The sequence below is a fragment of the Nipponia nippon genome, unplaced genomic scaffold (assembly GCF_047370975.1).
Source record: "Nipponia nippon isolate SJK-2023a ecotype South Korea unplaced genomic scaffold, ASM4737097v1 scaffold_2, whole genome shotgun sequence".
Classification (NCBI taxonomy): Eukaryota; Metazoa; Chordata; class Aves; order Pelecaniformes; family Threskiornithidae; genus Nipponia; species Nipponia nippon.
The window spans coordinates 12,594,121-12,615,356 of record NW_028262336.1 but is presented as its reverse complement, the minus strand read 5'-3'; the positions used below and the strand labels follow the sequence as shown (position 1 = coordinate 12,615,356).

The window sequence follows — 21,236 nt, the reverse complement described above, 5'->3', positions numbered from 1 at the left end:
AAAAAAAAAAGAAATCACAATAATTGGACACATTAACTTGCTCCTAAGACAACTCAAGTTTTTTGGAATTTCTAAGCTCATTCTCTGACCAGTGCAATGTGTTGTCCTAGTGAACAGATGGGGTGGCAAAAGAAAACCCCTGATTCTAGAGCACTGCTCCTTCATGAATGTAGAAGAAGAGGAAATAATCATCCAAACCAGAAGAAAAAATTTCAAGTGAGAAAATTAAAATTCTGTATAGTCTTCAACATCTAGATGACAATAAGAGGATTTCCCTTAGTGGTACAACTCATTCTGCTATTTCCCTCACAACAGTTTTAAAAGAAAGCTTGTGAATTCAGATTTTTCTCCTCGAGTCGTCATAATCATCTTTTTCTCCATTAGTGTTCTCCCTACAGGATACCCTTATGTGGATACATCCAGTGGTTGCAAGTATTCCTCAGAATACTTAATCTTGTGTATCTTGTCTTAAGGAGATTAATGATGTTATAGACATGATAACTCATCCATTTAAAACACTTGCTTACATCTTGCTGAACTGGAATCTGACGAGGAAATATTTAAAAGGCTATGCTATGAGGCATACATTTGTCAGATTCATCAGGATAAAAAACAGCAGCAGAAATTTTGAACCCAGAAGAGAAAGGACCGCGGAGAGACCACCAGTATATTTAACTTTGCTGGTGTCCCCCTTCATATGGCTCATCAGACAGCTGCTCTTCCCTTGGCTCAATTCATGCAAGTTTTTGCAGCACTAATTCAGCAAAGAGGCTGAGCTTCAAACGTTTTGGCACGTCTGGGATATTCTGTTAATGACTGAAAAATATTTCCACAAAAGCATGCGGACAAACTTAAATGTATTCCAAAAAAAAGATGAGTTATTCGCTGCCAGCTGCTCCTGATTTCTGCTCTCGAAAAGGGACAGGAAATCCAGTTTGATAAGAGAGTCCCAGAGTACGTATTTCCACCATGACATAAGTCAAAGGTCCTCCAGAAAAAAAGGACTAACCTCCCTCTCCTCAAATGCAGTCTAAACCTTTACATAAATAATTGTTTTGAAACTCTCTGCCAAAACTCCCATTTAGCTATGATTACCTCCCACAGCACTTCTGCTGAATTCATTACTCATTTTCAGTTATTCCTGTTTATTCACGCTCGCTGATCTATTCTTTCTTTCCCTGGCTATGTTGTTACTTTCAGCCTCATGCTTTAACTTGGAGACATCAGACACGGCAAATTGTTAAGCATCCTTCTCCACATATGCTGGACTGCATGTTTTAAAACCACACAGACTAAGGAAGCGCTGTATGAAAAGAAAGTACTTTGCAAATCTGGATTACATCCAATCGAGTAAATACAATTTTCTCCAGCTTCCTTATAGACAAACGTCAATCCTGAACTAAGTCTCGTGAGCGAGGAGTCATTGGGAGGAAGTCATAATTGTAAATAGCACCGTGGACCTGAGGCGCTGTTCCACTTGACACAATACCGTCATTATCGTACACCTCCGGTACCGTGCCATGAGTGACTGCCGCGGTAATTACAGGAAGCTGGGTCGGGTGGCAGGGAAAAAGGGAGATGGCTCACCTGCTTGCTTGTTTCTGGGTCCTGCCCAGCTCGGCTCTCTCCAGAGCAGGCTGTGCGCAAAGTAGTTTTGTCAGTATCTGTAGCAAAGCTCTTTCCTGGAGAGCTTCAAGCGACATCTGTTAAATTGTGTTACCTGTGAGTTATCAGGGCTGTCCCTGCATAACTGGAACTTGCAATTAATAGCTTAAATCTGCTATTCAAATATGTAGTTGCTCATCTTTTTCTGTGGATAAAACCAAATATGCAGTGCATGGTAGTTAAAAAAAAAAACCAAACAAAAAAACAACAAAGAGACGATTGTAAGCTGTGCTCAAGAAGCACAACCATGGAGGCAAAGCTAGATCTTCTTCCATACACTAACACGATTTCTAGCATAGCTGAAAGCACAGGCCATGCCAAACAGCACTGCCATTCCCCAGCTCTGGAAGTAGCTACCCCAGCCAGGACAACAGAGTCCTGTCAGCACTTGTACCTGGCAGAGATGCACCACAGCCAGAATCACGCTGAGTTCTGCAACGGTGCTGAAAGGCTTTGTCATCTGCTTTTCAAAACAGCAACTGCTCATAGCTCTTATTTCCAAAACCTAAGTAAATCAACACTAATTGCTTCATTCCTTACCATGTGTGTGGTGCCATACTCACAAAAGCAAAGGGAACACTTTCAGCTCACCACAGGGTGTGCACTACATTATCTCCCCCACCGATTCATTCGTCCTTCCTCACCGTTAGTCCTGCCACGTGTTCAGGTAGGGCTGAGCACAGGACTCAAACGAGATCAGAATGCAGTGTACCATATAATGTACAAACCTACTTGCAAAATCCGTTCCTGATTTACAAGTAAGGTGTTGGGACACAGAGACTTTGTACCACAGCAAAGAGCACACTGGCACGGCCTGAAACCGAACTCACAACTCTCTTTGCCTTCGAGTACATTTTCCAGTCGATTCTCTTGCCTCGCGAGAGTTAGAAACTTCTCTTTAAACTGTGGCTTTAAAACTGCGCAAAAGTTGGCAAAACTTTCTGTCCTCATCTAAATGAATTGTGCACAGGGCAAAAAAAAAAAAAAAAAAAAAAAGAATCAGGTAGAAAGTAGCACAAAAACTTCCACCTACAGTCTATTTAAAGTACTTAGGATGGCACAATAATTAGGTTGTAGTTTATGATCTCTCTTTTTAAGAATTTCACAAGTTTTTCAAACAGGTGCATGGGTAGGGATGAAATACAACCAGGCAGGGGTTTCCTGTCAAACAGCTGCCGAGATCAGTGGCAAATTCCAGGAGACGCTCAAGTCGCTCCACAGACAAGGGCCATCATGTACGGCACTAATGCCCCAGCACCGTTCCGTGAGTGAAATTAACTCTCCCTCTCACCTCAAGACGGCACCATGCAGCATATTCAGATACCACTCTCTTACCCTGACAGAAATGTAACCACTGACTGAGCGATGGGACCCGACAGCTTCTTGCCAGGAAGCACCACCAAAACTGAGACCACCGGTATTATTAGGGGTGAAATATTCAGGCATCTAGAAGAAACTGTGACCGCTGTGGGGACCCTGGGACACTTGTTCTTGCAAGAAACAACACAAAAAGTACCATCAGCAGGGTAGCAACTACCAGCTGAAACCTGAGCCTTAATGTTGAGGAGGTCATAAGTTTCAAATTATTTCAGCAACAAGGACCACTTAGCACTGCCCTCCAAGCACCCCTTTTCTGGTCCCGTACTACTACAGAGCCAAGATGTTGCCTATCTTGGCTCAGATCTGCAGGGCTGCAACCTTAAACATACAGACACACAAATCAAGCTTCAAAAAACACTGTTGTTTCAAGTCAGCCACAAGTTTTGTTTGTTGACACAATGAGCACCATCTGTTTTGTTGGCTGACACTACTTTCTCCAGAACACTTCAGCTGTCACTTTGTATTTTGCCTGTTTGCAGAAACTTGTCTCCCATTTCTTTTTTAAACTTTTACTTTTATGCAATGCTTTCAGACATCTTCCAGAACAGAACCTGTGGGCTCTCTTAGAGTTTATTTCTACAAAGATAATTTCAGTATTAACTGAGCCATGGGTTTAAGTCTAGAGCACGTACCAACAGCTGGGTTTTTTGTTTGTTTGTTTAAAAAAAAAAAAAGAACACAAAAGAAAAGACAACTAAAATATTGTAACTGATCTGACTAGTGGCATGCTTCATACTGAAAAAAATGTTTTGAGTGAACTTGCCTTTTAAATAACAAAAGTGCATTTTCTAGGCTGCTTTCCATGTTTCAGTTCAACTGAAAATTTAAACCACACTTGGCATTTTAATTTTCTGACTGCTACACACTAATGCTCCATCATATGATTACAAGGAAATTTAAACAACCTACAGGTTATAGAATAATTTCCATTAGTTTCCTTGAACTTTGAGGCTACTAGAGAACAAATATAAAAGGCAAAAGATCCCTTGAATTTCTAGATATGTTATTTGTTACCACCTACCAACCAAAACTTCTAGCAGCATCCTTTTGGAGGGTATCTGCTTGCACCACCCTATCTGCTGTTAACAATTTTAAACTCACCTTTATACTAAAAAACAAGTATGAAACATGTTCCATGGACAACTTAAAACGTGACCACAGGCAACACCGAAAGCTGAAGGATCACTGAGGGGCACACAAGAACAAGGAAAAGCGCAGGCAGGAAAGTCCACAAAAGTTCAAGCTTAAACTGGATGTGCGCTGTCACTCCACAGGGCAGAGAGGTGGGAGCACCATTCTCCTTCTCGGACACAGGCTCTATGAGTACAGCCGCAAAACTGCATTCAGGCTCACATCAGTGTAGGCAGAAATTGAAGACAAAAAGCTCAGAATAAAACAATGCAAGCTGTAAGGCGTGAATTAAATGGGAACTGTGAAAGAGCTAAAAATGTGCAGCTTCTCTAAGCAAAAGCAAATAATGCAGAAGACTTCCAGATATTTCTGGAAAGCTTAAAAAAAAAAGAGGGGGAGAGACTAGCTAGAGTATTTCCACAAGTGACAAGTTTAAATTATGAGGTAGAGGATGAAATTTAAAAAGGAAACATTACTGGCTGAAAGCCCTGGAAAAACTTCCTGACCTTGAGATATTGTTGGCCGTGGCACATCCCCCGTGGAGAAGGGAACTGCCCGGCTGGAGAGGCCAGCAGAGAGCCTGCTGGAGGGAACGAGCCCTCCCTGGTTCCAGTGCGACAGCTCCACCTTGCAGGCCCTTTCCATTTCTGTACTTAAAATCTTATTATAGTGCTATCTTATTTTGCAGATATATGCGTATATCTATTTGCTGCGTATTTGACAGAAACTAAGTTAAGTATCTCACTGTAGAGGAGAACTAATTAATGCCTTTGACTCAATCCCAGAGAGAATGTTCTACAGTACTAAAATTATCAGTCAGTCAGCAAACAAAATAAAACAACTTAATTGCTTTAAAACTATGTACTTGACAGATGTCTTATGTATCATTCTACACAATAATAGATAAATCCACCTTCTGAAACCACAACCTTCTTTCATTCTATTCCTTTGCTGAGAAAGGATTAATTTTTTTTTATTTTTTTTTAATTCAAAATATATAACCTACAATGGAGGCCACTGGAACAGTTTGATTAATACTGTTCTTTTAAACAACAGATAACCCAAATCCAAGCCCTATATGGATTCTTTTATTAATCAAAAATATCTTCACAGTAGGTCAGGTCTTTTTACTTAAGCGTACTATATTTTGCTTGCTAATCATACCTTAGGAAACAAGGCTGTTACAGGGAGATGATGGTGAGACAACTATTCTTCCATATTTATCAGGTAAATTTACTTATAGACAGTACTTCATAAAATAACCTCCATCAATATGTTAATCATATAAATGTATTTTGAAGATCAAGGGGAACAGAGCACACAACTAGCTAAGATAACTCAATTACCTTTGTCTTTTCACCAATAACGTTTCTCTCCAGCTCAGCTATTTTTCTGTTTAGATGATCCAATATTTCCTTCTCTTTCAGCAGCTCTGTTGTTTCAGATTTCTGTTCCCCATCCAAAAGGGCACATTCCATATCCAACTAGGAACACAAAACATTTTTCAGAAGCCAGATTTCAGAAGAAACCTTGATACACATTATTTTCTGGGGGAGTGAGTTGGTGATTATTCACAAGACAGAAACATTTTAAAAAGAGGGGAAAAAAAAAAAGTAAGCTTTATTGCCACAAAAGTAAGTTAAAAAGAGATCACAAATCTGAGAAAAAGTAAAACTGAAACATAAAATACTGCAAAATGCAAAATACAGTCCAAACCAACTTTAGTTTGGAGATTCTTTTTCCAAAACTTCTTCTTTTCTATTTCTTCTCTATGGTTCCTCCTGTTATGATACTGTACCGACTCTCTGTGCCCAGGCTCGGTAGGAAACCCTTCTGGAACAGCTGTTTCTTTCCTGTTGCTGATAATTGGAGCAAGCACAACCCAAATGCCTGGCCAGCTTAGTCTGCAACTGTGAGATTCCAGAAGTCAAGAGGGTGCCAACATACCCTTGCCACCGTCAAGCCAAGGAGGTTTGAAAGGAAGTTGTCTCACTTCCTCTCTTTTTAAACCCTCACAGGAGATACCACCATAAAACTCCCAAGTGACACAAGGTATGTAGATCAATTGAGCGGCCATTAAATGAGCAAGATTGTTCTAATTCCACTTAGGAGTATAACGGTTACAGCTGGGAAAGGCTAATCCGAGCATCCCATCCATCTCCCAGCTGGGGAAAAATAACCTTCATAGTAGGAGACTGCCAGGTCCGTGATTTTGTGCCTAATCCTGGTGAAAAAGCACGGAATATGAAGGCTACATACATCCGTGAGTTCCCTATGTACTTGCTGAACCCATCAGACTTATGCTAGGGGTAGACATACCTAATGAGCAAGACATTTAAAACCAAAACATATTTCATACCTCTCTCGAGGATTCATCCATCTGGTCATTTAGATCTTTGATCTTCTGCTCAAGTTCTTCCAAGTTATTTAGTATTACTATGCGCTCCTCCTCCAGTTGACCAAGCTCCTGCCCTCTTTGCTCATCACTTGTGCACTCTGGTATCTGCAGTTGCACGTTACAAGAGGTTCATTAGAAAGAGAGTTAAACACTGTCTTTCCTTCCCCCCTTCATATTGTGTTCATTTTAGACAAGTATGGTACTGCTGGTTTTGAACCTGCTACATATTTCTTATCTACTATATTGCTATTTCTATATTTAGAAGGTGTACAAGAGAAACAAACATGATACTTTACTTCCAGGCATTGGAAGTAAATACTATACTTAACAGTAAATACAGGAATTATTAAAACCTAACCTTTGAGAATACTTTACATGCTGTGTTATTTAGGTTGTAAAATTCCAATTTTTCCCTTATAAAAATAACACAAATAGATGAAGGTGCTTTTTATGTAAATTTCAGCTGTTCATATAATAAAAGCCAGGAGGTAGGATAGGACATTTTGTAATGAGCCATTAAGATGGGCAGCTTCTGTAAAATAAGGACAAAAGTTGGTTCTGTCTCCCCAGTTAGCACTGAGGAAGTAGTACCCTTAATGTTGCTCTTTTCATTGCCATTTACTTACTAGATAACTGTGCCAAGAACTAAACGACATTATTAAGAAAATACCTGTGATCTTATACCAGCAAAGGCTAGATCAGAGAGTATTGAGTTTCAAATGTATTCTTCATGTTCATCCGACCCCAGGGGCTTGCGATCCAATTACTGTGGTAAGGCCGCTCGCTCATTGTCCCCAAGGAGAATTAGAAGCGGGCTGCGCGCAGGGCTTCGCGTTAACCACTGGACCACGCAGCCTTGCTCAAAAGAGGCTCAGCTCAGCTACTGAAAGGCTATTCTGAGAGCAGGCATTTTATTCTGGACAAATCTGATCTCGATATTTTAAAACAATGAGCTGTGTTTCATTAACACAGTTGCTTGTTATTGCTTTTCTCAGGGCTTAGCAGAACACCCTTTACAATGAACGAATGAATGGTATTCCTTGATTAGCATTAGTAATCCTAGCAGGAAAGCCTCTTTTTGTCCGGTATCCTGTTTGGATAATGCTGACATAACATCTTCGATTTCAACTTCCTAATAAGGACTTAAAACAGGATCTCTGACTTGCACGAAGAAAGCAACAAATGGGAAAGAAATGCAAGACCACAGTAACTTGTAAATGAAATGTCTTACTACCTTTTCAACACAGAAAGACCTGGTAAGACCTAGTAAAGCCATAATAGCACATTTGAGTTCAACGTAATTTCACACTGAAAGACTCAGCAGACAGATTTTCAGAGAGATAGTCCTTTATAAGATAAAATGTTTATCTGTCATGCCTCTCTCTTCTTTTACATGTACATGCTTCTGTTGACTATGAAGACATACATAAGTTAAGCAGAGGTTAAATACAATTCATGTTAGACAAAATACAATTCATGTTAGACATATAAACGTGCTGAAGCTTATACTGTGTGTAAATAGCAGTAAAAAGGAGAGAGACAAAGTAGTTTGAAGGTGTGAATTTGTTAAACAGAAACCTGCTTTTATGGCTTTGCTTGGTCTTACTATACTCCTGATTCTAACTCTTGAATATAGTTACTTAACACACTGCCTGTCACCAGGATTTGTTGCACTGCTGGTCTGGCACACCAGTGCCTAGGCACTGACCCAAGACAACAAAAGGCCCCTGCCCCTTGGAGGAGGCTGCTGCTGCTGCTGCTGCCCTAGCTGAAGGAAATGGTTAAAAAACAAGTTAACAGCATTCCTAAAGGACAATTTCCCTTCAGTAACGAAACAGCAGTGTGAAATACAGAGGAAAGGAGCTGCAGCTTATTAAACGCAGGAGTTGGGTTAGAGTGGCAGGAGGCTGGCTGCTGCCGCACGCCCCAGGAGAGGCAACAGCTGATTTGAGAAGTGGCTCAGGCCCAACCCTGGGAAAGGAGACAGGACAGTAAATTCAGCTCAGGCAACTCCTCTTCACCTCCCATGCGACTGTTCTGGTTTGCCCATAAGAAAACATCCTCCTCTTACAGCAGACAGGAGCCTCAGGCTGGGAGAAGATGGCAGAGCTTCCCTTCCCTCCTACATCCCAGCACAGCGCTAAGCAGGGTTTCTGAAACCTTCCTTATTTAAGAAGCTAGTAAGCTATTAAGTTCAAGCAAATTCTTCTCCCTCAGAACATCTTAAAACTCCTCCTGAACTGTACATCCCTCTGAAAAAAAAACTTCCAGTACCAATAGCTTCCACAGAAAATTAAATAATCATCTGCTGGCTGCTAAGTTGTATGAGCTCTGAGATTAATTCTCACACTTAAGCCATCCTAACTGTGGCCCCTGCCAGGACAGACAACTCCTAGAGGAGGATTTCGAGCAGTCGAACTTGGATTGTACTCTTTCAGCGTTACCTTTGGTGTGATGCTTAGGTAGGACGATTCGGTGGCATCCTTCAGGAAGCCAGGAGCAGCGAAAGGTGGAGGCTTCGCGCTTTCGTTGAAGTGCTCGTCAGCTCTCAGCCCTCGAGAGGGGAGGAAAGCAGCAGTGCCGCGGCTGTGGTTGCTCAGCTCTGAGAAATCCGAATCGCTGGCAGATGACTTCAAGTGGCTTCTGAACCTCGTTTCCAGATTCATCTGGGAGTCTTCGAACACCGAATCCTCGTCGGAGAGCTGAAGTTTTTCGAGTTCTTTGTTAATTTTTTGAACATCAGCAACTGTTGTAGCTGCGGCGGGGTCGCTGTCAGATTTGGAGTATTCTGCACACAGACTGAGGATTGTCTCCAGCCGCTGTCGTTCCTAGTTTAAAAAAAAGATAATGGCATTAAGCGTCACATGTGAGCTCAAGTAAAGTTGAAGTTCAAACAAGTTTGCTGGTGGGTTTTTTGGTGGGTTTTTTTGGTTTTGTTAGTTTGTTTGTGTTTTTTAGAGTGAAGGATTAAAGTCCTCCAGTTCCATGTATGTCTTTAGCACTTAGAGATAATAAACAGATATACATAAATAAATTACAGTGCAAGATGAAGAATCAAACTTAACGTGGAAGAAGAACTTAAAAGTACATTTCACAGAAATGAATAGCTACTTAAATAAGATGTCCTAACATTTATCTTTCCAATGTCGAATATTTTAATGCTAATATTGCTTATTCAGGTTGTTGTAACCACACCCCATTTGTATGTACGCATGTGCAGTGAGCTCACTGTATAAATCACTAATTGTTCCACTACACACTTACGCTATACTCCTAACCAAGCTGCAAAATATCGCACAGATTTTCCATGAACTCACTCATTCCTGACTTTTTTGGATTTTCTGTTTTGTTAACTTTGATTCCCTTTTTTGGGAGAGAATTAGTCCACGTTTTGAAACATACAGTTTTAGGAGCATTAACAAAAAAACGAGGCATAACATCTAAAATACAACAGATGTCAAATGCACAGAAGTGGGGGAAATCTTCATTTGCCAGTTAACTCAAATTCCCTAAGGATTCATACTAACATTTCAAACTTCAGAATCTGAATAGCTGTTCCAGTTTGACCTGACATGCTTCAAGTTGCTATAAACATTTAATTCCCAAAGGATTTCTAGATCCCTGATACTTAACAAAAAGTATCAGAAAGCTGTATTTGTTTTGTTTTACTGTGTGCATAGGTTTCTGTAACTTCTATTTCAGATGAAATTTTTTTTTACCTTTTAATTTTTAAGAGGTAATGCTTTTATGTAATTTCACGTTTCTTTTGCTAATGAAGTAATGTAAATTAAAAATTGCTTACCATAAGCCTATTGAAAATTCTGCTGGAAAAAAGACCATTGTGAGACTTCCATGCTTGGCATTAATACCCGCACTAATGATCTCATTTCTGATTTCTAGGAAATCCTGATTTTTAGTAGTATTTAAAAAGAAAGCCAAAACCCCAAAATCCTCAGCCTCCCTCCCCAGAACCACTGCAGACATATTCGCTCTCCACGCTCTACCTGGCATTACATTTGCAAACAGGACTTGCAAAGCAGCTATTTCTGACAGTCCTAACACTCCCGACGCCCAACAGCAAGTGATAACAAGGATCGAGCAAAGCAGTTGAGGCAATGCATTGCCTGCCCTTTCCCTGCAGCAAGCCACTGGAGTTTTATGAAAATTTAACACCAGTTTACAAGCACCGGGCTTTTTACAGAGATACCAAGAGATTACCCGGTTGTATGCACTACATGTTCACATCACCCCGTATCACCCGCAGTTAAGAGCTGCATTTCTGAGCTGGAGAACCCATCTGAACCCATCCATTTCCAAGCACTACCCAACCGAGAGAGCGCCGCGAGACAGAAATTTTGCCTTCAGGTAGCTTATTCCCAGGTTCCTGCTGCAGGTTTCCTCTGAAGCCTCCTGTAACGGCACCGGCAGAGATGAGCCGCTGAAATAACGGAGCCCTGGGCAGCTGCGGGGCAGTAATTGCTAGCTTGTATTTTCCATGAAATGGGTCCAGCAGATTCTGCAGACATCCTTCAACCCCAAATGATCGACATAATTATAACTCCCCAAAGCCTTGTTCCCTCCAGGCAACCACTGCCAGACCCTAAGCCTCTTCCCTTACCCCTCCAACGCCGCTATCCTCCCTCTTACTAAGTCTTTTGGCCACGCAACCCAATTCCTAAAGCACTGTGCAAGTGCTGGCTGGGATCGCCGGTAATTATGCAGCTCTCCCTGTTGTGACGGCACCAGGCCTGGCCCTTCCATACAGTCATCGTAATGGTTATAGATGGGAAACATGGCATCAGGACATGAAGTCTCATCCCTCCCGGCAACAGCAGGGTAGATCAGGTTACCCCGTGCCAAGCCTCCATCCCTTCAATAATAATAGGAAATGGCGAATTTCAAAGCGCAGCTGCTGCTCATCCTAGCCTAAGCACTCAGGTAAGGGGCTCTCACTGCAAACCTGCCCTTTGCTGAGCAGTCAAAAAAAAAAAAAGAAAAGGGGGGGATTTTTTTTTCCCCCCAAGTCTCAGATGCTCAGGAAAGCTTAAAAATTGCAGGAAAACCTCTGCCAGTCTTCAAAAAATTCGTGATGAACTTTCAGACACATTACAGAAATACCGATATCTCTCACTTCTATTTTGACATGTGCCAAGAGGCTTACGGACAGGAAGCTCTGTGGTTATTTTATACGCTCTATTCTCATCATTTCATCTCAGCCAACTCATTCCAGCTCCAGCACACCTGCATTTAACTGTTTCCAGCATAAACTTCTGAGTCAAGCAGCGAGCTAGGAAAGCACCCCTCCAATGAAAAGTGCAAAAGCAGTAGCACATGGAAAATCCAGTCAATAATTCTGCAAGAAATACCACACAAGTTATTTGTGACACTGAACACAGCAGAGGGGAAAAAAAAGGTATGTCAAAAGAAGGAAATTGGTTTAAAATTGGCTCTGGCAGGAGGGAGGGGTGTTGAATCAAGCCTTGTAAGCCTTTCAGTGTATTTCCCCATAAAATGTCCTTTCTAACAGACTAAAACATCTCCATGCATTTTCAGTGGATCTCTTACCTGCTACAAAAAGAGGTAGGCAGGTCTTGTGCATTTTCTGCCTGAGCAGTTTCACCACTCCTGGCTTTGACAAAGCTACACACCACCTATGGATGGCTGCAAATCGAGGTGCTGAAGGAGACGGGTGGGATAAGGGGATAATAACCCTCCTCTGTTATTGATTAACAATGACATTAAGAGACATCCCTGGCACACTGTAAAGAAAAATATTCCAAAATAGCAGAGATAAATACCTCCCACTTTTTTAACAGCAACAATGTCACTGATTCCTAGATTTGTTCATCTGCTGCATGTCACGTATATGAATTTTACAAATGCATAGAGCTGATACTATATCTAGATATCAAGGCAAGACTTGGTTAACCAGCTGTGGCAAGCAGGAAGGTTTTTAGATAAGTGCCATTAGCAAATGGATAACCCCAGATTTCATGAAAAATACATGTGCAGTCTATCCTTTGTCACCAATGCTAACGAGAACTATGGCTAGTCCATGCAGCCAGGGCTCCCTTTGCCTGAAGAAGAGGCTGTTGCTCTTCTCAGCTACCAAAGAACAGCACTTTTCCATTGTTGCTCTTTAAAAAACTCACAGGCAGGCAAACAACCAGCTTCACAGCAAAAGCTTGGAGCAGCAGCTAGTCAAAAAGGATGGGGGGGAAAGAGACAGAGAGATCGGGGAAGGGAGCAGCAGAAACTCCCCAAACTTTCTTTCTTACAAATACATTCAGTATCCCACGGACAAGAGGCAGGAGAAAGGTTTCTCTTTCCTTCCTCCATTTCTAAGCAACTGGTGATTTCACCCCTGTCAGATACCGAGAAGCTTATTTCAAAGTTAGACTGTAACTGGGTCTGAGAACACCTCACCAACTGTTCTTCCCCTTCCCTCCAGTTTGCACCAGTTTCTCACTCCAGCCTCATTTATTTTCTAATTTTCATTCCTTATTTTGCTATAGTTAGTCTTTTGGCTCTGAGGTTACCACTAGCAGCACAGAACTGAGCAAAAGCACCCGTATGTCATGTCCGTCTCTCACCGGCGATGTGCAGGCAGCCCTTCACAGCAGAGGCAGCGCTGCAGAGAGACCACCTCAGCTCAGAGCAGCGGGTGCAGGGACCAGGCTGGCATGCCTCGCCCTTACCTTCCCAGTACAGCCACAGAAGAACTGGACCGGCAAAAGCAGAAGAGATCAGTGGCATGGAGTAGAGCCCACCTCCAGGGAAGAAACGAGCAGACAACTTTCTGCAGATTTAGCTCCTGTATCTGCAGGCACGTATTCGGCTCCTGAGGACATGCCATTGGCTTCCAAAATAACAGCACTGTTCAGACCAGTGCCCTTTTGCCCCTAGAGTACCTATGCAGATGCTCCTTTTCAAATCACGCTGAGGGCAGGAGCCCGAAGACTGGAGCTCCAGTGCAGCACTTAAGTTCTGTAAATGAGAACAGGTCTCCTGAAATTAATTTCTTCCTGGCCCATACTGTTCATCTGCATAAAACATATAGCTGCAAAAATTAAGTATATGGCATCCGCACTTTGGATTATTAAAGATCCCACAGAAGTATTTTGGAACATAATTAAAACTGAATGTTCCTGAAAATTTACTGAGTCGTCAGTATTAGTTATATTCTACAGTGGTTTTTTATCCTATTATATGGCACTTGTTTATTTACTAAACTAAGTTGATGTTAAGTAGCTATTCTGTAACACTACAGAGACTGTCAAATACTAGTGGTGGGAAAAATTACCTTGATCTAACCTTTGTCTGCTTGGCTGAGGTTCCTATAAGAGGTAAGTCACTTAGACTTTTACATACAGCTTGGGTATTTTATGTTTAAAGGGTCTATAAAAAGACACAGTGCCAATATAAATCTATAAAACATGTATACGAGGTTTTTCCCAGCTGTATGGGAGATTTACATATGCTCTATTAACCATAATTTTAAAGCAGTACCACCTTGAAAATTCCAAAATATTTTAATTTCATTTCATTTTCCCCTCACAAGAGCACATCTTACTAAATTGTAATGCATCAATGCAAACCAGGCAGAGATATTCTGCATTATTTCCCACTTGCTGAATAAACTTAATGAAATTCAGTGCTCGTCTGACTGTGAAAAAGTGGACTATGGAATAAGCTCCTTGAATTTTATTATTGCTTGTTTGGGCATCGGTCATACAAGCTCAAATCTCTCCCAGCACAATTCCTGCATCTAGTAAAACTTCAAGCATATGTTTACAGACCCATACAGACAGCTGGACTAAGGAAGGTATCACGCAGATACTGCACATGTAATTTTTAAGTACCTACCACCATCTAGAGGAAATACATTGTACTGCCTAAAAACCAGCAGTAGAAAAATCAAGTTCAGTGCTATTCAAATCAGCGGGTATCAAACAAAACCAATGGCCTTAATATATATCTATGTTAACAGCCTGTCCTGTTCCACGCCCAACCTCCCCACGGACTGAAGAGAAAGACTGCCTTTCAGTTCCAGCAGCTACCACAGTTGGGCTTTTATCTCAGATAGGAAAAAAAGAGTGAGATTTCCTCTTAAAAAAAAATTACAAAATTCAGTAGCTAACTGAATCTCATTGGATATTCTTAGATGACAGTGATAAATTTTTTCCTTGTTTATAAGACTCCTAGGCTAGCTTCAGCAACAGCTAACTCTGACTTCTGCTTGGGTAAAGCTTGTATAGACATCCCTGCGCCAAGATGCAATGTCTGGTCAGCTGGGCTGGAGAGGAAGGAGAAGCAGGTTGTGACCCACCAGCCCGCGCCTGTGCAAGCTGCAGGAGCAGCCTCGTGCTGTCCCCCCTGCTCCCACAGCCCACCGGTCCCCAGGGACCCCGATGGAAGAGTCCACCGGTCCCCAGGGATGGCGGCAGCGGGAGCCCTGGTTCCTCCCTCTCCTCAAGTCACAGAGGAACAGGCTGGCAAAACAGAAGTGGCACCAGTAATCAGCTAGTTTGGGTGAACCCAGCCATGAAAGGCACATCAGGAGAGAGAGAGAGGGAGAAACACCAAATCCTACACAAGCACATACATGTCTTTTCTGTTGGGTGTGCGGGAACAAATTAAAACTCAGACATTTAAATCATTCCAAAAAAAAAAAACCCCTGCAATGCGTATTTTCACTATTTGTACCTTTTTTATTTTAATTCTCTGTTTATTTCTTTGGGCAATGACAGCAGATCATTCAGTTTCATATGCAGTCCGTAGCAGCACCTCAAAATGCAAACTTCCAGAGGAGCCTCTGTCACTTAAAAAGCAAACTAAGCACAAGTAAAACTCAGAATAATTTGTACAGAAAAGAAAAAAGTGAAAGTAAATAGAAGAGACCAAGGGCAGACTACTAGGTCAGATTACAATGTGTGCATAGATTTTACTAAAAACAAAATCCAGAAGTGAATAGCAGCTATCAAACACAACACCCCAAAGCCACTCTGTGCTAGCAGGATAGCTACAGGGGCAGTGCTGGTGCAGAGAGAGATGCTCTCCACTTTGTATCTGGGCCATAGCGCAGTCTAATCCTCTAAAAAGGAGACTTATGTTTCTGATGAAGTCCTCTGAGTAGTCCTACAGTTTTCTTCTGCCTACCTTGCTTCAAAACCACAGTATGGAAGAGTCTGACACTCGTGCATAGATGGACTACACTTCCCCTGCCATTCACCTACCAGCTACTCAATCTCAACTTTCACTCAGCACTGAAAACCCAAAGCACACAGTTTGCTATCCATGGGTGCTTGTTTACTTGGGGTTTTTTATTCACACCTTCCCCCACCCCCCAAAAAAGAGAGACCTGAGCAGACCTGGATGGACCTTAGTCCACCTCACGGTACAGACAAAACTGCTCTTTGGAAGCTCAGGCGGGATATATAAAGACCCTGTTTGGATAGAACCATGACTAGATCCACACAGAAGGACAAAAATAAAACAAAAACAAAACAGGACAGGCCCTAATGTACAAAGACCCGATGTGCAGATTTTTTTTTTTTTTAAAATATATTCCTTTTTCTCAGAGATCTAAAAACCTATTTATGGCATTTTTCAGACTCTCAAACCATTGGAAGGAGGCACTCTCCTGATATTGAACTCTTCTACCAGGTAGCTCCAACAAGGGAAAAAAAATATTGAGCAGGATCCTGAACAGAAGATGAACTCAAGCAGGAGGAAGTTCCTTCACATTCAAATTATATGTAACACACAAAACACCATCTTTTTTCAAAAACTTTAAGATGCTTGGAAAAACAGTAGGCAAATTCTCTTTTTAAAGAATCAGGACTTGAAGGAAGTGCTGTCCAGCAACAAAAGAAATGAGGGGCAGGGGGGGATGTAGTCATTACATCCAAATACAAGACCAGAACAATTTTCAGCATTACTGAATACTGAAACAATCCCTTGCCACAAAAAAAAAAAAAAAAAACAAACAAACAAAACTGTTCTCTTTGAACTACAAATACGCTCTACTACGTTGTCTTTTATGACTGATTATCTCAGGTTTTACAGCATGACTGTCTGGAAAACCCTCTGATAAGAAGCAAACACCACTTTGCACACACAAAACACCAGGACTAGGGAGAAAGGGCAGAGATTTCTGAAAGGAACGGTAGGGAGAAGGCAGCAAGAAGAGAAACAACCCACCAGCATTTCTGCTGGTGCTTCCCACTTCTGCGTGCACATGCGTAACAACCTTTCCTAAGCTGCCCAGTCGTTTCCACTTACGGCTGGCCCTCCTCACCCCACGGAGCCCGGCCCCTGCTCCCGAGAAGCCACAGCTTCAAGGGGACCTGGCGGCGGTTTCGGGGGGCAAAAGGGGGCAGGCAGGGCAGGGGCACGCACGCCCTGCCGCTCACCGAGGGGGAGAGGGGCAGTGCCTGCTGTCCCCTCACACCCGCGCCTAACTAACCCGTGCCTAACTAACTGACCTGACTCTACAGCCCTGGCTCTAAGCAGGCAAAGATTCACATCTTGCAAACCAGCAGCGTGTATCTTGTAGACTACAGTGCTGAGCGGATTAGAGATGAAAAGGCAGGCTCCCGCCCGCGTAACAGGTTCCTCACCAACTTGCGTCAACGACATAGGTGAGATGGGAGGGAGGCATCTGAACGGGTTACAGTCCTTCAGCTGAACCTGCTCACAGGTGCGGCTCAAAATGGGAGCGGTGGCCCTGCACAGGTGCTGGGCCATTGCTTGTGGTCCCTGATGGACAGCCCCTGCTCCCGCATCGCACTGCTCCCGCATCCCGCCTCCCCACGGCTTTTCACCCCAGCCTGCCCAGGAAGCGAACTCCCCTGCGGGCTCGCCGTCTGTATGCAAACCAGACCGGTTTAAGAGTATCCTACCCCCATTATGCTCAAATCCATAGAGATTTGAATTCAAGCACACAAATGTAAAGTTAATGTCTCAAATCTAAGACTCAGTAATCCAAACTGGCCCATCTAACGACCTCAGTTTCTATGTGGATGATAAAATCCGTACAATATGAATGCATGTTAATAGGGTCAGAGACTTGTAGCAACTGAGAAAACTCTTTTCAAAGAAATACTAACCATCCTTTCAGAGACAGTTTCAATAAGAAACTGTTTCAACCACCTTTGTGTGTTCTGAAAACCTTCTTCTTTCCTACCCAAAAATTATTTCAGTAATACATAAATTACATTTTACTACCAAGTTTAATCCCGAGCTGAAGCAGCACGCACTGCTTTACGTTGACTAGAGACAGAGAGAAACTCTGTCCCCTTCTGCTACTCTCCATTTTGAGAGGGGGAGAAGCAAGGAGGCGTACATTTTAATGAAAATACTCAGAAGGAATAAGCACAACCAAGCAGAGAAAGCTCTGATGATGGATGTTGAACCCACACCAATGTATACCTGACTCTGCAGCACACATGGCTGAGCAGCTTATAGCAGAGTCTCATTTTTCCTGGATCCCTGCAGTGCAATTTGTGGGTTTTATGTACGTAGACATTTTAACAGAGCCCGCAGGATGACTGAATGCAATTTACATGGGTTCCAACATTTTTTTAAGATGGCTGAATGGTACTGTCTATCCGAGCTGTTACAGCAGCACGCTATTTAAGCATTAGCTTCATGGACTGCGATAGTAAACAAGGCATCTGAAGCAGGCAACATTTGAATTTCAAAACACGGCAGCTTATGCTTTGCTGTACCCTCCTGATGGCTAGATCTGGGATGGACATTTTGCAAATGCTAACTGCCACGAAAAACTAAGAGGAAGAGAAAAAATTACCAGCCGTTCCATCTCCTGCTCCCGAAGCCGCTCCTCCCTCTGCCTCCTGTGATAGTCCATGAGGTCTTCTCTTCCCGAAATGGAGCTAATGCTGTTCTTCCGCTCTCGCATGGACGTTTGCAGTGAGTTTGGCGTCTGCCTGTAACTTTCCAAATCTGGGTCATCAAGTTCCACGGAACTGGTGGAAAGGTTTCTTCGGACAGAGAACGACCTGTCAAAATCCAGTGGGGAGAAAGAACTACTGGGACTTGTTCCTGAGAGTCCAAGTCTATCGAAATCATCGGAAAGATATGGGAAAGAAGGTGCTAAAAGCATTTTTTTAGCAATTCGAGGGCTTGCAGGAACACTGAGAGTTGAATTGACGTAGGGATTATTCCCAGAGTTTGCATGTGGTGAAACCCCTGAGCTGCAAGAAGAAAAATTCAGGTAATTATCAGCATCTAAAGCATTCTGAGGTAGATCTTTTTCTCCAAGTTTTTTCCTTTTAGTATTACCCAGAGAGCTTCTGGGGGGCAAACTTAATGGCACCAGCTGGCTTTCTGTTGATTTATAAAGTCTGGGTAGGGAACGACTGTACATTCCCATATGACTTAGAGATCCACCAGAGTATTTCCTAGGCCGTGAACCCAGAGCCTCCATCATCACATCCTTGTGCTTAACTGGTTTTATGTGAATGGCCAGGCTGTCTTCAATATTCATCCTCCTGCCTTGCTTAGGGCTAGAAGGCATGCTGGCTGCCCCTGAATTGCTAGCAGGTGAAAGCATCAGCTCGTTCCCTGAGCTTCCATTCCACATGGTCAGAAGAGAGCCCGAAATCTTCTTCGTCTCCAGCATTCCCGGGAAGTAGACGTTGTCGTACGATTTGTTTTTCTGACTGTACTTTGAGTAGTGAAACTTATCCATGTGTCCAAGGGATTTTTCATTTTCTCTGCTGGCATGAATATCAAAGTCTGTCCTTCCTAAACTGTACCCACTGAGGGATGGAGACGTGCCCGATACAGAACCCAAATGCTTTACAGAGATGCTTTTATCCGGAAGATATGGACTTTCACAGGGGAACTGCTTCCCTCCTTGAATTTTGGTAATACAGTGTGTATTTTTAACACTGGAGGAAGGATTAGGTTTAACTGGCATAGGTTGTGAAAGGGTTAAATACGAGCCAGCATAGTCCCCGTTGGTTTTAAATTTGAGACTTGATGAATATTTCTTTGGGTTGAGGTTTTCCATAATATCCTGGAGACCATTTTCAAGGGAATTTGCCACAGAACCCTTTCCCAAACTAGTATTTTGTAATTCCATCTGGTTTTGTGTGTGGCTATACTCTGCCATAATCTTGCTGGAATCTGTAAGGAAGAGAAAACAAGAAAAAAAAGTTTTTAGCAAGTAAGTAGCCTCTCACATGTGCATGTCTGCACATTAACTTGAAAAGAACATTTTTTGTAATAATTACTGTGCTTGTAATAAACGTGTCTCAGATCATTAAGGAAAGGAGGGGATGCACAACTTTCCCATCTCTGTTTTTGCAAAAGGTGGAGACTGAAAAAGAAGGGGTAGAGGGACATAACCAAATTCATACTACGAATCAGCAACACAGTTAGAAAGAGGCTAGACTCTTTCTTTGGTGTCCTATCCATTGCAGGAGTCTGTGGCTCAGCCTTTATAACTCTAAGCCTCCCAAGATGTCCATGAAGTAAGGAAGCATTACTGTTCTGGTGTTTTACAGATGAGGAGCTGAGGTGCAGGGAGAATATGCAAAGCAGACAGTAGAGTAAATAACTGAACACAGGTCTCCCAGGGCTCAGGACACAGAACATAAGATACTACTCTGGACCACCTCTTCTTTTAACCTGTGCAGCTAGTGCACCCGAGCCTCAATATACGAAATAAGCTCAATTCAAAGCTCACTCTGCTTACTCTGTAGACTGTCATGCAAAGCTTCATGGAAAAGTACAAAACCAAGGCCCATTTTTCAAGGTGTTTCAGCTCGGTGAAATAATACAAAGCTGTAACTACATCTGCAAAGAGCACTTTAGTTAAAAGATAACCTTAAGGAAGTATGATGCTAGGCTCCATGACTTCATTCAAAACAACAACAAAATCATATGACCATTAAAAACACTGACAGGGTTTAAGATTCCAGGTCCTAATGTTTGTTGAGAATGATAATTTATGTTCTGGAAGGGGACACTGACCAAAAAAGCCTTTGCTGTGGCAGATGTTATTGTTCAGCGATGTGTCAAGCTCCAGCCCACAGTTCTGAGCCCTACTTTACCCAAAGCAAAGAAAGAAATTCAGCTCCTGCCAGCATCAGTCACTGCTGGAGATAAATAGGACCCCCAGGAGGCTTGCACTTAGACCTCAACTGATGTAGAAATGGCACCATTAACATACATTTTGGATGTGTTAGGCTGCGCTTCGAACTAATAAAGCACTCTTCAGTGTCAGTTCCTGCAGTGCCAGCGAGCGTTGCTTCTGAAAATAAGGGTCAAATCTGGGATTTACTCTTGGCTCAGTCACATTTCACCTGTGACTTCAGCCACCTTCTGAGAAACCTAATCTCAGCTTGTCACTCAGCAGGAAAACCTAACATCCAAATGTGTAAAGTGCCTTTAAAACCCTTGGAGGCAATACTTTAATCCTCTTCCAAGTACCACTTCAGAAAATTACATGAACCTAGAGACAAAACTTGGATTCCCACCCCCCACCACAGCTGCTATGAACCAGTTTCATTGAGGCTCACTAGGTTCAGATATCCGATGGAAGGTGGCAACGCATTCTTTGAGTGGGTCCTCGTTTCTGAGACCTTCCTTGCTAACAAGGCAAAAAACCCTGGAATTCATTACTGTCCAG

The 21,236-nt window shown here is 42.5% G+C and overlaps 1 protein-coding gene across 6 annotated transcripts in view; it reads right to left on the bottom strand.

The window, feature by feature from the left end:
• The window catches only part of PHLDB2 (pleckstrin homology like domain family B member 2), a 70,373-nt gene that overhangs the window by 38,399 nt on the left and 10,738 nt on the right, over nucleotides 1-21,236 (bottom strand). For all 6 annotated transcript variants that reach the window (XM_087757227.1, XM_087757231.1, XM_087757233.1 and 3 more), the window contains exons 3-6: nucleotides 18,387-19,729; nucleotides 9,019-9,402; nucleotides 6,536-6,679; nucleotides 5,523-5,660 (exon numbers count right to left, since the gene is read on the bottom strand). In XM_087757227.1, coding sequence (XP_087613353.1) covers nucleotides 5,523-5,660; nucleotides 6,536-6,679; nucleotides 9,019-9,402; nucleotides 18,387-19,729 — 2,009 coding nt within the window. The remainder of the gene's footprint in view (nucleotides 1-5,522; nucleotides 5,661-6,535; nucleotides 6,680-9,018; nucleotides 9,403-18,386; nucleotides 19,730-21,236) is intronic.